At 43.7% G+C, this 17,834-nt stretch overlaps 2 protein-coding genes across 4 annotated transcripts in view; one reads left to right on the top strand and one right to left on the bottom strand.

Moving 5' to 3' along the window:
* Positions 1–8,260: 8,260 nt before the first annotated feature.
* LOC111953999 (galectin-3) lies at positions 8,261–13,374 on the top strand. 3 transcript variants are annotated; one of them, XM_023973473.3, is made up of 6 exons: positions 8,261–8,348; positions 10,033–10,043; positions 10,303–10,950; positions 11,215–11,303; positions 11,563–11,734; positions 12,645–13,374. In XM_023973473.3, the coding sequence occupies exons 2-6, from the start codon at positions 10,038–10,040 to the stop codon at positions 12,801–12,803; spliced, it is 1,074 nt and encodes a 357-aa protein (XP_023829241.1). In that variant the 5' UTR covers positions 8,261–8,348; positions 10,033–10,037; the 3' UTR covers positions 12,804–13,374. The 3 variants fall into 3 exon arrangements, with proteins under 3 accessions (XP_023829241.1, XP_023829238.1, XP_023829242.1); XM_023973470.3 differs by having other exon boundaries at positions 8,267–8,348; positions 9,954–10,043; XM_023973474.3 differs by lacking the exon at positions 10,033–10,043 and having other exon boundaries at positions 8,267–8,348.
* Positions 13,375–13,379: 5 nt separating this feature from the next.
* LOC111954134 (mitogen-activated protein kinase-binding protein 1-like) overlaps positions 13,380–17,834 on the bottom strand; it is a 51,535-nt gene continuing 47,080 nt past the window's right edge. Inside the window, 1 exon segment of the mRNA XM_070435730.1 lies at positions 13,380–14,469. Within this exon segment, the coding sequence (XP_070291831.1) occupies positions 14,212–14,469 (258 nt within the window). The 3' untranslated portion in view covers positions 13,380–14,211.

Raw genomic sequence — 17,834 nt, 5'->3', positions numbered from 1 at the left:
TAAACTACAAAAAAGGCAGTCAAAAAATGTATCATAAGAAACAAGGTTTTGAAGTGTCTTTCCTAAATCTAGGAGATATAAAATAAACAGGAAATATTTTGGTCGGTTTTTTTTACACATATTTAACTCCTTTTTTTGGGTAGGCACAAAACTACCTTCATACTTCCATTTGTTTTTTAAAACCTGTACCGGTTACCTTCAGACGAGTCCCGTGAAACTTGTGGGGGATGTCGAGCAAAACCGAGAACACCATCGTGTTTGTAAGAATATCCCCTTTCCACAGTGGGGTCCCATTAGTTTGTAGCCCAAACGGTTCGGACGCTACCAAACAGAGGTTGGCTCATCGACGGTACTGACTTCAAACAAGTCTCCTGACACTTATGTAGGTCATAGTCAAACACCATCGTGTTTGTGAGTGTCTCCCCTTTCCATAGAGTGGTCATGATAGTTTGGATGCTACAGACGTTTTCATGGGAAGACCTATTTTCGGGATGTCTCATGGTCTGACAAACACCGCTCTAGCTCCGCCACCTTTCACCGTAGATGCGGAAGTGCGACACTGGCACTTCCAGTGCGACACTGGCACTTCCAGTTAGGGTTAAGCACTTGATAATAAAACATAAAAACAAAGAAGAAGAACATCTATCTCATCATTGCAGTTACATCATAGGGGTTATTCATATGGGCACAGAAGACATCAAACATATTTTTACTTTATTTTTAAAGCTGCCCAGAGAGGAAGTCGTTTTTATGGGCAGACTCATTCTGGGCATACTCATTCCATTTTGAGTTCTCCAGTATACAAGTAAGTACCTTTCCCAGCATTACTCKTGAACCTGTATAAGCACACATCAGCAACACCTGATCTGGTGCTGTGATTGTGTGCATCCCTAACATGGGGAAAGTAGTCATTCAGATATCTGGGTGCAGAACCATAAATACTCCTGTAAACCAAACCCAGTCTAATCTGGGACAGCCTAGCCTCAACAGGCAGAACCATGAATACTCCTGTAAACCAAACCTAGTCTAATCTGGGACAGCCTAGCCTCCAACAGCAGAACCATAAATACTCCTGTAAACCAAACCCAGTCTAATCTGGGACAGCCTAGCCTCAACAGGCAGACCATAAATACTCCTGTAAACCAAACCTAGTCTAATCTGGGACAGCCTAGCCTCAACAGCAGAACCATAAATACTCCTGTAAACCAAACCTAGTCTAATCTGGGACAGCCTAGCCTCAACAGGCAGAACCATAAATACTCCTGTAAACCAAACCTAGTCTAATCTGGGACAGCCTAGCCTCAACAGGCAGAACCATAAATACTCCTGTAAACCAACCCAGTCTAATCTGGGACAGCCTAGCCTCAACAGGCAGAACCATAAATACTCCTGTAAACCAAACCTAGTCTAATCTGGGACAGCCTAGCCTCAACAGGCAGAACCATAAATACTCCTGTAAACCAAACCCAGTCTAATCTGGGACAGCCTAGCCTCAACAGGCAGAACCATAAATACTCCTGTAAACCAAACCCAGTCTAATCTGGGACAGCCTAGCCTCAACAGCAGAACCAATAAATACTCCTGAAACCAAACCTAGTCTAATCTGGGACAGCCTAGCCTCAACAGGCAGAACCATAAATACTCCTGTAAACCAAACCTAGTCTAATCTGGGACACCCTAGCCTCAACAGGCAGCCAGTTTAGTTCCTGAAAGCAGCTCCTGCCTATGTGAGTACGTGGACTCACCTTCAATACTACCCTGATCAGCTTATTCTGGGCTATCTGGAGCTTCCCTTTCATAAACTTAGATAAGCCCCCAAACCAAAAAGTACTAGCGTAGTCAAAATGGCATTGAATGAGGGCAGTAGCTAGCACTTTCATGGAGTCCTTATCAAGCAGCTTGGACTTTCTTGCCAAAAACTTAGTCCTGGCATTAACCTTCCCTAGCACTTTATTGGCCATGCTCACACCTCCCAAGCTTCCATCAAAGATACATCCCAGGTGGCTAACAGAGGTAAGGATTTGTTGTTTTACTGTTGTTACCYCGGACACCGTTAATTTAGCTGTGAGTTAGTTTGACCATGAATCTCCACTCTCCACCATAATGATCTACAGGAATTAGGGATAAGACTGGATTAGATAAACAAATATTAGCGTCACAGAGTAGGGCTGTGGCGGGCACAAAATATTTGGGTAGAATTCTGTGGCATTATTTTAAATTATTTCATAGAATGAAGAATACAACTGAACAAAGCTGAATAAAATATAAATATTTTCTTCAAACGATTTGAGGGAGTGCGCACATGCGGCTATTCTGTAATAAAGCGGTTAAGAAAGAAATTAGTCTCTCATTCACAATTTGACAAGCTCTTGATAATGCCTCGAATTTCACGGCGACATCCCTTTTGTGGGTGTAATGCACCATAAAAGAATCCATGCCTTTAGCGGCCAGTGGCCGTTGTGCCCTTGTCCCGGAGTGCTGCGTTTAGCCCTTCTCCCTGAGTGCTGCGCACTCCTAAGCACCTCTCACCCACCTGGCTCTCCATCACGGGATCGGGTCTTTCTCACAGGTTACAAGTGAAGCCAGACACATTGGGGACGCAACTGTGAATATTGAAGATATTGGAAGAACTGCTCACATTGACTTTTCATCAGCCAGCAAGATGAGTAGGCCAAACAAACAGCAAAAGCACTAGCCTATGTCAATCTACTATCCCACATAGTACAAAAGTCGACCAATTCTATTCTGTGCAAGAAATAAATATTCCAAACATAGTCTTGGACAGTTGTGGGATGCAATAGATCCCAAATTAATACAACCACTAGCATCAAAAAACCTTTTTTACGCAATGTGGCTGACGCAACAGATTAGAACATTTACCTTAAAATGTTGATAAACTATAAGGCTATTTCTTCACATTATAAGCACAGCAATGTACACATGGTAGTAGGCTATGAGTGCGAATGTTCCATTAGCGGAAAACATCATTATCAAAAGTGACCGCAAATGCGATTATACATGTAATGCTTTTATTATAAATGTGCGTTTCTATGGTGAAAATGATTAAGAGATTATAAAAATCATTCAATATTCTTTAGCTATCGATTTCATTCAGGTATTAAAATGAACCTCTCCAAGAATAGCTTTTCTATGGGAGGGTTAACACTGTCATAACAATGAAATAACAATGAAATAACGATGACATAACTTTTACTTTGAGAGATGGATCAACAGAGTTGATTATGTTCATCACCGTTACCAGGAAACTGTTAGACTGGGCCCTCTTATGAAGCGTTACAGACTCAATGTAATGACACAGACTTTTCACCCTAGCTGCGCAGGGAACCAAGCCCAGCTCTGACACAGTGGAGGTATCTGTCTGTTGTAATGCCATTACTGTCCCTGGCACAGAGACCATGTCAGGGCATGTCAGGGAGTTGGTTAGTGTCTCTGAGAGCATTAGTCTCATGACCTGGCTGCTGAGGCAATGAAGTCAACCATGTTACCCACAGCAGAGTCAGAACCCTCCCTGTGTTCGTTGCGTTTGGAAACGGGGGTATGCGCGACAATGGCGCTGTCGTGCTAATTAATTGGTTACCAATTAAGTGGTAACCAGGGTTACCACTTCGCACTGCTTAACACCCACACAGGCACGCACGCTTGCGCGCACATGCGCGCACACACACGTATACATAAAACACATACAACAAAACCATACACAGACAAAATTCCCTGGTTTCTATTGAGGCAACTTCAATATTGTGTAAGTGTGTGCTCTTTCTCTCTCTCTCTCTCTCTTTCTCTCTCTCTCATTCAATTCAAATTCAATTCAAGGGCTTTATTGGCATGGGAACAATGTGTTAACATTGCCAAAGCAAGTGAGGTAGATATTATCAAAAGTGAAATAACACATACAAATTAACAGTAAACATACATCATTCACAATTACATAAAGTTGACTTCGAAAAATCAAAGGAACATTAACAATGTTATTATAGTACTACTAGTACAGTGTTTGTAACAATGTACAGAATGGTTAAGGCACACAAGTTAAATAAATAAGCATAATATGGGTTATTTACAATGGTGTTTGTTCTTCCATCGGTTGCCCTTCTCTTGTGGCAACAGGTCACAAATCTTGCTGCTGTGATGGCACAATGTGGAATTTCTCCCAGTAGAATATTGGGAGTTTATCAAAATTGGATTTGTTTTCAAATTCTTTGTGAAGGTGTTTGTTGGTTATGTTGTCTCGATTGGTGCCTAGGGGGGCATATGGGGGAATGCTTGTCACCTGCAGGCAGGTGTTTGTCCCCCTTGTGTGCTGAGGGTGTCAGTTCTTGTCCAGTTCTGGCATTTATCGGTCCACAGACTAATACATGTCCCTGGGCCTGGAAATGATTGATTTCCCCCTCCAGGATGGAGAAGCTGTCTTTATTAAAGTATGGGGATTCTAGTATGGGGATTCTACTCTACTCTCTCTCGTCTCTCTCTCTCTCTTCTCTCTCTTCTCTCTCTCTCTCTCTCTCTCTCTCTCTCTCTCTCTCTCTCTCTCTCTCTCTCTCTCTCTCTCTCTCTCTCTCTCTTCTCTCCTCTCTCTCTCTCTCTCTCTCTCTCTCTCTCTCTGTCTCTCTCTCTCTCCTCTCTGATCTCTGTCTCTCTCTCTCTCTCTCTCTCTCTCTCTCTGTCTCTCTCTGTCTCTCTCTCTCGAAAAAGGGTTGTTGCATTCCAGCCACACCCATGACAATTTAAGAGCATCAACACCATGGAAGTGAAGTGCTTTTTTGATATTATAGGCACGTTTTTATATAACCTATTTTGTTGTTGTAGTGGGGACAGTTACATTAGAACTTTAAAAAAAATATATACTTTAAGGAAAACGTTTACATATAATTGTTGTATTTATTTGTATGTTTAGCTCACATAATTTAAAAGTATGCATTAGGTGTCTGTAATAGCGTAAACATGGCATTTAAATGCATTTTTATAGCTTTCCGAATATTTTTTTCATTGGTGGGGGGCTGCCAAAATTGAGGCACGGTTGCTTCGAAACTGCGCCCCCTGTCAGTTATTGAGTGTGTATATACAGTGTTGTCAGAAAGTATTCACACATGACTTTTTCCACATTTTGTTGCGTTACAAAGTGGTATGAATGAAATCGATTTAATTGTCATTCTTTTGTCAACGATCTACACAAAATACCAAATTCACCTTTGACAGCGATTACAGCTGTGAGTCTTTCTAGGTAAGTCTGTAAGAGCGTTGCACACCTGGATTATACTATATTTGCATATTCTTCTTTAAATAATTCTTCAAGCTCTGTCAAGTTGGTTGTTGATCATTGCTAGAATGCCATTTTCAAGTCTTGCCAAATATTTTCTAGCCGATTTAAGTCAAAACTGTTACTAGGCCACTCAGGAACATCCAATGTCGTCTTGGTAAGCAACTCCCGTGTATATTTGGCCTTGTGTTTTAGATTATTGTCCTGTTGAAAGGTGAATTTGTCTCCCAGTGTCTGTTGGAAAGCAGAACAGGGTTTTCCTTTAGGATTTCACTTGTGCTTAGCTCTATTCCATTTCATTTTATAGTAAAATCGTTCAAGTCCATGCCGAAGACAAGCATACACATAACATGATGCAGACACCACCATGTTTGAAAATATGAATAGTGGTACTCAGTGATGTGTAGTGATAGATTTGCCCCAAACACTTTGTATTCAGGACATAAAGTTAATTTCATTGCCAATTTTTTTGCAGTTTTACTTTAGTGCCTTTTTGCAAACAGGATGCATGTTTTGGAATATTTTTATTCTGTACAGGCTTCCTTCTTTTCATTCTGTCAATTAGGTTAGTATTGTGGAGTAACTACAATGTTGTTGATCCATCCTCAGTTTTCTCCTATCACAACCATTCAATTCTCTAACTGTTTTAAAGTCACCATTGGCCTCAAAGGTGAAATCACTAAGCGGTTTCCTTCCTCTCCGGCAACTGAGTTAAGGACGCCTGTATTTCTGAAGTGACTGGGTGTATTGATACACCATCCAAAGTGTAATTCATAACTTCACCATGCTCAAAGGGTGGAGCAGAGGTCTAAGGCACTGCATGTCAGTGCTAGAGCCATCACTATTAGACCCTGGTTTGATTCCAGGCTGTATCACAACCGGTTGTGACCGGGAGTCACATAGGGCGGTGCACAATTGGCCCAGTGTCGTCCGGGTRAGGGGAGGGCTTGGCTGGTGTAGGCCGTCATTGTAAATAAGAATTTGTTCTTAATCAACGTCTGTTTTTTATATTTTTACCCATCTGCCAATAGGTGCCCTTCTTTGCAAGGCATTGGAAACCCTCCCTGGTCTTTGTGGTTGAATCTGTGTTAGAAATTCCCTGCTCGACTGAGGGATCTTACAGATAATTGTATGTGTGGGCTACAGAGATGAGGTGGTCGTACAAAAATCATGTTAAACACTATTATTATACAACTCATTATCTGACTTATTAAGCACATTTTTACTACTGAAGCTATTTACGCTTGCCATAACACACGGGTTGAATACTTATTGACTCAAGACATTTCAGCTTTTCATTTGTAATTGATTTGTACAACATTATGGGATATTGTGTGTAGGTCAGTGACAAAACATCTAAATCCATTTTAAATTCAGTCTGCAACACAACAACATTTGGAAAAAGTCAAGGGGTGTGGATACTTTCTGAAGGCGCTGTAAATTATTGCTTATATCCTACGTTTRTTTTTATAACCATCATTTTTATGTAAACTCAGCAAAAAAAGAAACGTCCTCTCACTGTCAAATGCGTTTATTGTCAGCAAACTCAACATGTGTAAATATTTGTATGAACATAACAAGATTCAACAACTGAGACATAAACTGAACAAGTTCCACAGACATGTGACTAACAGAAATGGAATAATGTGTGCCTGAACAAACGGGGGTCAAAATCAAAAGTAACAGTCAGTATCTGGTGTGGCCACCAGCTGCATTAAGTACTGCAGTGCATCTCCTCCTCATGGACTGCACCATATTTGCCAGTTCTTGCTGTGAGATGTTACCCCACTCTTCCACCGAGGCACCTGCAAGTTCCCGGACATTTCTGGGGGGAATGGCCCTAGCTGGCATTGTCATGCTGGAGGGTCATGTCAGGATGAGCCTGGAGGAAGGGTACCACATGAGGGAGGAGGAGGTCTTCCCTGTAAACCACAGCGTTGAGATTGCCTGCAATGACAACAAGCTCAGTCCGATGATGCTGTGACACACCGCCCCAGACCATGATGGACCCTCCACCTCCAAATCGATCCCGCTCCAGAGTACAGAGTATGCAGGTGTGAGGTAACGCTCATTCCTTCGACGATAAACGCGAATCCGACCATCACCCCTGGTGAGACAAAACCGCGACAAGTCAGTGAAGAGCACTTTTTTCCAGTCCTGTCTGGTCCAGCGACGGTGGGTTTGTGCCCATAGACAACGTTGTTGCTGGTGATGTCTGGTGAGGACCTGCCTTACAACAGGCCTACAAGCCCTCAGTCCAGCTTCTCTCAGCCTATTGCGGACAGTCTGAGCACTGATGGAGGGATTGTGCGTTCCTGGTGTAACTCGGGCAGTTGTTGTTGCAATCCTGTACCTGTGCCGCAGGTGTGATGTTCGGATGTACCGATCCTGTCCGTCCTGTCTCCCTGTAGCGCTGTCTTAGCTGTCTCACAGTACGGACATTGCAATTTATTGCCCTGGCCACATCTGCAGTCCTCATGCCTCCTTGCAGCATGCCTAATGCATGTTCACGCAGATGAGCAGGGAACCTGGGCATCTTTTTTTTTGTGTTTTTCAGAGTCAGTAGAAAGGCCTCTCTAGTGTCCTAAGTTTTCATAACTGTGACCTTAGTTGCCTACCGTCTGTAAGCTGTTAGTGTCTTAACGACCGTTCCACAGGTGCATGTTCATTAATTGTTTATGGTTCATTGAACAAGCATGGTAAACAGTGTTTAAACCCTTTACAATGAAGAGCTGTGGAGTTATTTGGATTTTTACAAATGATCTTTGAAAGACAGGGTCCTGAAAAAGGGACGTTTCTATTTTTCTGAGTTTAGTTATCCGCTTTTAGTAAGATGGAAGAACATAGTTTGATAAGGGAGATGTTATGACCGTGAATCTTTCCCCCTGGGCGTGGTTCTGCCAGAAGAGTTGGGAATGAAGGAGTGGCCAAATGAAAAAGGGAAGATATAAAGGAGTCCATAAATATGTGTGTGTGTGGATTCCTGCTATAGCTGTCTAGCTGTCACCTCAACAACACAGCAACAACCTGGTTCTTCCGTGTTACACCTGAGGAGCGCAGTGAATAACTGGTAACGTAACGTTGCATTCATTTATGTCTTGAGACTGAGTTTGAGATTGTATTGTCCCATTGGTTTAGAGCTCTTATCGTGTTTTTATTGTTTTACTGTACAGTGTGTTTCAATTTTAAATGCACTTTAAATTCAAGTTTAGCTCCAGCTGTGTAGAATCATATTTCATGATACATAGACGGGGAAAAGGGGATACCTAGTCAGTTGCACAACTGAATGCATTCAACCATAATGTGTTTTCCACATTTAACCCAACTCCTCTGAATCAGAGAGGTGCGGGGGGCTGCCTTAATCGACGTCCTTGTCATCAGCGCCCAGGGAGCAGTTGTTGTGGGGGGTTAACTGCATTGCTCAAGGGCAGAACGGCAGATTTTTCCACCTTGCCGGCTCAAAGATTCAAACCAGCGACCTTTCAGTTACTGGCCAATGTGCTTAACCGCTAGGCTAGTGAGGGAATATTCCAATTAAGTTTTGGCTGATTGGTTAGCCCTCCCCAAAAGTTGGTGCTTGCTCTGCTCTGCAGCCGAGCCAATTTAGTCCTGGGCTAAAGGTTGGTGTTGTCCGACTTTAGAGTGTGCTATGCTGCAGTCCAAAAGTTCTCCTTTGGCAAACCAACCATTTGCAGTGTGAAAAGTCCTGGCATATAGGGTGAAACTAACCTCAATTTTGGCTGAATCGAAAAATGAATTGTCCAACATTTTCTATGAGAGAGATTAGACATGTTCAGCATGCTGTTTGAAAACATGTTTTAAGTCTTGTAACGAAATATTTGTGCTGATCTATGGAATGTTCAGAAGTAGCTTCTGAGCAAAATAAGACTAAGAACTCTTAAGACGTTATGGCTTGAATGTCCCATTCTGAATGACAAAGAAATACACAAAGCAAATATGTTAGACTGAAATGTTGCTTCTTATAGTAGCTGCTGAGAAAAGGTAATCAACTTATTTGGGCATGACTGCAGTTACGGTTTGGAGGTCTATTATGGGATGGGAGCCTATCTTATACTACGTATCCATATCATAATTGCGGTCATGTTATAGTCTATAAGACAATGCACAGCAAATACTAGACTAGTCTGAGGGCAGGTAATCAGGTTATGATGTAATTGGTGAGTAGCTATCTGTGGAATCTGACATGCCAGGAGGAGAGGACAGTCACGTGTGTGACTGTGGCAGAATTATTACAGACAACAGATTCACAGTTCCATACACATTCCTTACAAAGGGCTTTAATTATGCATTAGATGCCATATTATGTSAATTTCCTCCAAGTATTACAATGGCCTTTACTCCAGTGTTACAATGGTCTTTAGGGTGGCCTTCTACCTTCATACTCTGTCTATGAGTAGGAACTTGGTCTACAATAATACAGCGATGTTGTGAGCCAATTTGAATTCACTAATGAATGTTTCCAAGCTCCTGCTTATTTGTTCTGAGCTGTCAGTTGGTACTTTAGAGAGAGGGGGATGTGACTGTCCCTCTCTAATGTCCCTTAGGATAAGCTGGTATGATCAGGGATGAAACTGGGGGAAACAATTCACTCGAACTGAATGCCCGATGATCTGACAGTGGTGATTTGCTAGAGGGATTTTTTTTCTGCTGTTAGGGGACCATGGCTGCAACACTGCTTCCGTTTCTGATGAAGATAAAAAATCGTAGTGATGCTGTTCTCTCTTTACTTACAGATACTATGGAAGTAAGTACCTCACCTCCTCCAACCTCTACACTGACAACTAACGACTGAGAACTATCCCTGAAAGGAACTGTCTCAGTATTCTTGAAATATTGTGTGGAAATAGTCTGTCTGTGTGTCTGTGTCTGTATGTATGGGAGTGTGTGCATAAGTGTTGGTGCCAGTATGCATGTGTGTATCTTTGAAGGTGTGTGTATTAATCTTGACCCCCCAGCTCTCTGATGCTCTGTGTGGCTGTCCGTCCTCTGGTTATACCCCCCAGGGAAGCAATGGTATCTGGCCCAGTCAGACGCAACCAGGGGGTCTTGTCTGGTCGACACAGCCTGGCCAACAGCCCACCCAACCCCAGGCCATGCCCTGCTTTCCTGGGCAGCCCAGCACCCCCTGCTGGCCTGGTCTACAACCATCCCAACCAGCCCCAGCTCCGGCTCAACCTCAGCCAATGCCCTGTTTTCCTGGGCAGCCCAACACCCCCTGCTGGCCTGGGCAACAGCCATCCCAACCAGCCCCAGCTCAAACCCAAAACTGGAACTGGCCTGGTCCGCAACCATCTCAACCAGCCCCAGCTCCATCCCTAAACTGGCCTGGTCCCCAACCACAACCACCCCAACCAGCCCCAGCTCCATCCCTAAACTGGCCTGGTCCCCAACCACAACCACCCCAACCAGCCCCAGCCCATCCCTGCCAGCCATGCTGGCCTGGACCCCATCCCCAGCCTCCCCAATTCCAGCCTCAGCCTGCTCTGATTCAAGCCCAGGCCCAGGGCCCCAGTCAGCCTAGTGTCCCAGGGTGGCCAGTCCCAGGCCTTAGCCCAAGCGTTAACCCAGGGTCTGGATGGCCATTAGGCCCTGGTCAGGACACAGATGGCTTCACACCTGCTCCACAGTGGAATCCGACACCAGCTGGACTGGTGAGAGACAAGGAGGGAGGGAAGGATGTTTCCAAATAAAATAAAATKAAATGTTATTGGTCACATACACATGGTTACCAGATGTTAATGCGAGTGTAGCGAAATGCTTGTGCTTCTAGTTCCGACCATGCGGTAATATCTAACAAGTAATCTAACAATTTCACAACAGTAGATGTGGATTGGAAGGAGGAAATCTGCAATAAATTGTGTTGGTGTGAAGATAGAGCCATATCCTAAATGTCAGTGTGTTGTGTTGGTGTGTAGAGCGTTCCCTACAACCAGAACCTACAAAGAGGCATCTACGACAAGATGATGATCACCATCATGGGCCGGGTCAAACCAAATGCTAAGCAGTGAGTTCATCAACTTCCATAGTCTACTATGGTCTTTGTTGTTTAGTAGGATTAATAAGATCCCTGAGAGACCCAGTGTGAGCATTGGATGTTAACATACGTGTCATTTTGTAAAGTTGATTGTTTTGAGCATGCCAGCTGTCTTCGCCTGATGACAGTGGCTTGTTTTCACTATCTAATGTCTCGACCGTTCCTATTATCAATCTGATCAATTAAACAATGATTTTTGATTTGTTTTTTTGGTCGTATCCCCCTCCAGGTTCACAGTCAACTTCCTGCGAGGTAAAGACATCGCCTTCCACCTCAACTCTCGGTTCAATGAGGGGGGCAAGCAGGCAGTGGTGAGGAACACCAAGGTGGGAGAGCACTGGGGGAAGGAGGAGAGGCACACACAGGGAGGCTTTCCCTTCATGGCAGGACAGTCCTTCGAGGTCAGTGGGAATATTCATTACAGCAGTGCAACTGTAGCCCCTACTGCACTAACTAATAAAAGGAATATAGAAAAGTGTGTTTGTTATCATTATTAAGCATAGAACGATGGTGCGTTGTTTTTATTGATCTCTACTAGTTAAGGTTAGTACAGGGATAAAGTACTGTAACTAAAGTAGGTTGTAGATCAGCACTGTGGGATATCCTCACTCTGAAGCACTGTCTGGTGAAAGCTTTGGTTGAATGCAGAGTCTATGTACTGTTGAGTGTCCGGGAGGTAGTCAGATGTACCTTTCAGGGATATTTATCGAACCAGGCTATTTTGCAAAGACAATCTGGCTTAAAGTTGCAATATGTCACTCTGGCGGCAACCCGACCAAATTCACATACAAATGTGTTATAGATCTGTCATTCTCATTGAAAGCAAGTCTCAGAAGCGGTAGATCTATGCACTATTTCTATGCTTTTGGTTCTAAAGTTTAGTTTTTTCCTATTTTGGCCTACTTTTGGTTTTGTATAGCAGCTTCAAACAGCTGAAAATACAATATTTTTGCTTTTTGAAAAGATATTTCACAGTGGTTTAGATGCAGAGTTGGTCAGTGGCACCTTAATTGGGGAGAACAGCTCATAGTAATGAATGGAACAGAGTGAATGGAATGGTGTCGAACGCATCAAACACGTGGTTTTCATGTGTTTGATACCATTCCATTAGTTCCATTCCAGCCATTATAATGAGCKGTGCTCCTCTCAGCTGCCTCCTGTGTTAAGATGGTACAATGGTTCTCTACACTATACTTGCTTGTTTTGTCACATAAACTGAAATTAGGCAAACTATTAGAATTTTAGCAACCAGGAAGTGACGGAGTGATTTCTGCACAGTGCACCTTTAAGAGTGTTCGTCTTTCCTTTCAGATGAAGATTCTGGTTACGTCTGGGGAGTTCAAGGTGGCTGTGAACGGAGCTCAGCTGTTTGAGTTTAAACACCGCGTCAGAGAACTCAACCAGATCGATCGCATCAACATCCTCTATGATGTCATCCTCATCTCCATCAACGTAGACACAATACCATGACACCCACACCCATGACATCAATATACAGTATATAACACCCAGCATAGGCTACATGCATAACATGGCATCAATCTGCATTTGTCTTTGCACCTGTTTTATGATGATGATAACGAGCTGTACACTTAAACCACATTAATTCCCACTAACAAACACTCCGTCTGCAAATGTGTGTAATGTTAAAGGCCTAAGAATTCAACAATGCCATTTAATTTTTATTTTTATTTCATATAACTATTTTCTGTTGAATGTCTATACAAATAAACATACTTTATGACTTTGAACTGACTAAATATATCAGTAGTTACAGAAGGTCTCTATATGAGAGGATTCAGCGTCCTCAGCTGATTCAGCGTTTTCAGAATCTAACCAGGTTAACTTCTGCCACTCTAAATAAGAAAAAACTGTTGGTTGAGTGTGGCACCTCCAACGCCAGGGTTGTGGGTTCGATTCCCACGGGGGAACAGTATGAAAATGTATGCGCTCACTACTGTAAGTCGCTCTGGATAAGAGCGCCTGCTAAATGACTAAAATGTAAATGTAAAATTGTGTGAAATAAAACCATTAAACTGAATGAAGTTATGTTTGAAATATTTTATTGTATCAGACCTCCCATACAACTGCAACATCAAGACAGGTTTGACAGTCAACTCAATGCTCACAAACAAATCACAGTCAGACATAACACTCACAATAAAACCAGGGGAAATAGAGACAGTAAGCATAGATTCCAGAACATGTAGAGTAAGACAAACAGTACGCTCATTGAGAAAAGTCACGGTGCCATTGCACAATTACAGTGAATGTAAACAAGTCTACTCTTGCCGTGCAAGCTAAAACATTTGAGAGAATTCACAGTTAAAAGGATAAAACAGGCATAAATGATTTATGGCCACTCCATGGGAAAACCCGTGTAATTTTCTCCCCTCAACAGTGGATAGGACATGACATTTGCCCACAGTGCAGTCCCATAATTCATTCATTTTTCCTTCCTTCATTAATCCCTACAGCCGTTCAAAATCAAACAAAAATCGAATCAGAGTTTATTTGTCACGTGCAAGGATAAAGCAGGTGTAAAAAGTACAGTGAAACGATTGCTGACAAGTTCTTCCTCAACGTCGCAGTAGTACGGAGTCATATAAAAGAAATACACACAAGACATTTTTAAAAGTACACATGAGAATCTTAAATGCTATTCATTCTTAACAACTCATTTGTCCATCTTCACTCTATTTAATGTTTTTGTTTGCAATTTTATTAAACTTTTCTATGAGGAAGTGTCCGGTTCTCATTGTCCTTATGATTTGTTGATTACCAAGCGATTCCTGTCTGTGTGTATTTTCATACATGTAATATGCATTTAATTCATATGCATGTCTGCTTGTATGCATCTTCTGTGTATGTCTCCTTTTTAGATCTTGTTGTCCAGCCTCTTCTCCACTGACTTTAGTAAGAGCTCAGAATACTGCTGCAGGAGAGCCAATGTCCTGTCCCCCTCACCTATGACCCCTACCTCCCCTCTCATTGCTACCTCCCCCCTGAGCCCTTTACTTCTATGTACAAGGTGAGGTAGGGAGTCTAGCTCAGTCTTCACTGTTCCCAGAGCCTCAACCAGAACCGTCTCCATCTCCTGCTGCTCTGCATTGACCTCTGACCCACTGCTCAGCACCTGGGGAGAAACATGACATACTTTACTGTCTATACACATGGTATAAACACACACAGATGCACACCCACACGCGTGCGCCGAATACAACAGGTGTAGACTTTAACGTGAAATGATTACTTACAAGCCCTTAACCAACAATGCAGTTTTAAGAAAAATAAGAGTTAAGAAAAATATTTACTAAATAAATAAAAGTAAAAAATAAAAAAGCAACAATAAAGAGGCTATATACATGTGCGTGGGTACAGGTTAGTCGAGGTAATATGTACATGTAGGTAGGGGTAAAGTAACTATGCATAGATAATAACCAGAGAGTAGCAGCAGCGRYAAAGTGGGGGTGGGGGGGARAATGCACAAAGTCTGGGTAGCCATTTGATTAGCTGTTCGGGAGTCTTATGGCTTAGGGGTAGAAGCTGTTAAGAAGCCTTTTGGACCTAGACTTGGTGCTCCGGTACCGCTTMCCGTGCGGTAGTAGAGAAAACAGTCTATGACTAGGGTGACTGGCGTCTTTGGCAATTTTTAGGGCCTTCCCCTGACACTGCCTGGTATAGAGGTCCTGGATGGCAGAAAGCTTGGCCCCAGTGATGTACTGGGCCGTACYCACTACCCTCTGTAGCGCCTTGCGGTCGGAGTCCGAGCAGTTGCCGTACCAGGCAGTGATGCAACCAGTCAGGATGCTCTCGATGGTGCAGCTGTAGAACRTTTTGAAGATCTGAGGACCCATGCCAATTCTTTTCAGTCTCCTAAGGAGAAATAGGCTTRGTTGTGCCCTCTTCACGACTGTCTTGGTGTGTTTGGACCATGATAGTTTGTTGGTGATGTGGAGAATGGGTGCTTGCTCGGTCCTCCTTTTCCTGCCGTCCACAATCATCTCTTTTGTCCTGATCATGTTGAGGGAAAGGGTGTTGTCCTGGCACCACACTTCCAGGTCATTGACCTCCTCCATATAGGCTCTCATCGTCGTTGATGATCAAGCCTACCACCGTTGTGTTGACGGCAAACTTAATGAGGGTGTTGGAGTCGTGCTAGGCCACGCAGTCATGGGTGAACAGGGAGTACAGGAGGGGACTGAGCACGCACCCCTGAGGGGCCTCSGCATTGAGGATCAGCATGGCAGATGTGTTGTTCCCTACCCTTACCACCTGGGGGAGGCCCGTCAGGAAGTCCAGGATCCAGTTGCAGAGGGATGTGTTTAGTCCCAGAGTCCTTAGCTTAGTGATGAGCTTTGAGGGCATATGGTGTTGAATGCTGAGCTGTAGTCAATGAACAGCATTCTGACGTAAGTGTTCCTTTGTCCAGGTGGGAAAGGGCAGTYTTGAGTGCAATAGAGATTGCGTCATCTGTGGATCTGTTGGAGCAAATTGGAGTGGGTCTAGGGTTTCTGGGATGATGGTGTTGATGTGAGCCATGACCAGCCTTTCAAAGCACTTCAGGCTACAGACGTGAAGGTCGGTAGTCATTTAGGCAGGTTACCTTGGTGTTCTTGGGCACAGGGACTATGGTGGTCTGCTTGAAACATATAGGTATAACAGACTCGGCCAGGGAGAGGTTGAAAATGTCAGTGAAGACACTTGCCAGATGGTCAGCGAATGCTCGGAGTACACGTGCTGGTAATCCGTCTGGACCTGCGGCCTTGTGAATGTTGACCTGTTTAAAGGTCTAACTCACATCTGCTATGGCGAGCATGATTACACAGTCGTCCGGAACAGCTGGTGCTCTCATGCATGCTTCAGTGTTGCTTGCCTCGAAGCGCGCATAGAATTAATTTAGCTTGTCTGTTAGGCTTGTGTCACAACGCAGCTCGCAGCTGGGCTTCCCTTTGTAGACCGTAATAGTTTGCAAGCCCTGCCACATCCGACGAGCATTGGAGCAGGTGTAGTACGATTCAATCTTAGTCCTGTATTRATGCTTTGCCTGTTTCATGGTTCARCTGAGGGCATAGCGGGATAACTTATAAGCTTCCGGGTTAGAGTCCGCTCCTTGAAAGCGGCAGCTCAACCCTTTAGCTCAGTGCAGATGTTGCCTGTAATCCATGGCTTCTGGTTGGGGAATGTACGTACGGTCACTGTGGGGACAACGTCATCGATGCACTTATTGATGAAGCCGGTGACTGATGTGGTATACTCCTCAATGCCATCGGATGAGTCCCTCAACATTTTCTAGTCTGTGCTAGCAAAACAGTCCTGTAGCTTAGCATCTGCGTCATCTGACCCCTTCCGTATTGAGCGAGTCACTGGTACTTCCTGCTTTAGTTTTTGCTTGTAAGCAGGAATCAGGCCATATAATTATGTTCAGATTTGGCGAATGTAGGGTGAGGGAGAACTTTGTATGCYTCTCTGTGTGTGGAGTAAAGGTTGTCTAGCACAGTGATTCTCAACTGGGGGGGTCGCAACTGACTTTACACAACGTTACCGCTATACACAGGCGTGCGTGCACTGCATGGCTTATTGTTGCTGACTTTACACGTGCAGCGCYTCCGCAGTGATGAAATGGCTAGCTACGTTGGGACTCAAGAGGGTTTTCACGCTGAACACACTCACTGACAAATACAATGACGTTCTCACCCCACAAGCACACACTGATACAATAAAAATGTCATTCTGCAACATTGTTTTGTTTTAAATGTGACACGTCCAATCAGATAACACAGATCTTTTTGGACAGCTAGCTTGGTTGACAGCTAACAATGCAGATGTGTTCCGCAGGCATTGCACATGTGGATAGTTGGCTGTCACTTATGTCATGTAGGCTAGCTGTCGGAGTAAAATCATGGACAAGTTTTTTTAAACATGCAGCTCCCWCTTCATCTACTGCTGCTTCCAATGTCAACAACCAGGCCCCTTTCAAGAAGAGAAAATACCACCCCCGACTTCAAATGGGGTTTTACATATATAGAAGACAGGCAGGGTGAGTGTAGACCGCTGTGTGTTCTATGCAACGAGCTGTTAGCTAATGAGAGCATGAAACCCTCCAAAATGAAAAGGCATCTGGACACCAAGCATCCAAGCCACAAAGACAGCGGACTTAAAAAAAATCAAAAATAAATAGATATATGGAGGCCTCACAAGATTKATTGAAGATTGTATGCAAAGTACAAGAAAAGGTACTTCGCGCATCATACCTTGTGGCCCAGCGTATTGCTAAGTGCAAGAAAAAGCCCACACCAGCACAGAGGATCTCATACTCCCTGCTGCGAATGATACGTGCACTGAAATCTTGGGAGAGTCAGTCGCCAACAAACTTAAAACCACACCCCTATCCAATGACACCGTGAGGAGGAGAATCCAGGAAATATGAGGACATAACGCCAGACATCAGAGCGCATCAGTGCAAATGGTCCTTACACACTGCAGCTTTATGAATCCACA

This window comes from Salvelinus sp. IW2-2015, linkage group LG28 (genome assembly GCF_002910315.2).
Source record: "Salvelinus sp. IW2-2015 linkage group LG28, ASM291031v2, whole genome shotgun sequence".
Lineage (NCBI taxonomy): Eukaryota > Metazoa > Chordata > Actinopteri > Salmoniformes > Salmonidae > Salvelinus > Salvelinus sp. IW2-2015.
This window is presented reverse-complemented; position numbering and strand designations above follow the sequence as displayed.

Excerpts from the sequence above, each read along its gene's own strand:
- LOC111953999 (XM_023973470.3), top strand. The coding sequence starts at position 9,960 with ATGGCTGCAACACTGCTTCCGTTTCTGATGAAGATAAAAAATCGTAGT. Across the intron at positions 10,044-10,302 it reads TACTTACAGATACTATGGAA|GGAAGCAATGGTATCTGGCC; the intron begins GTAAGTACCTCA and ends TATACCCCCCAG. Across the intron at positions 10,951-11,214 it reads ATCCGACACCAGCTGGACTG|AGCGTTCCCTACAACCAGAA; the intron begins GTGAGAGACAAG and ends GTTGGTGTGTAG.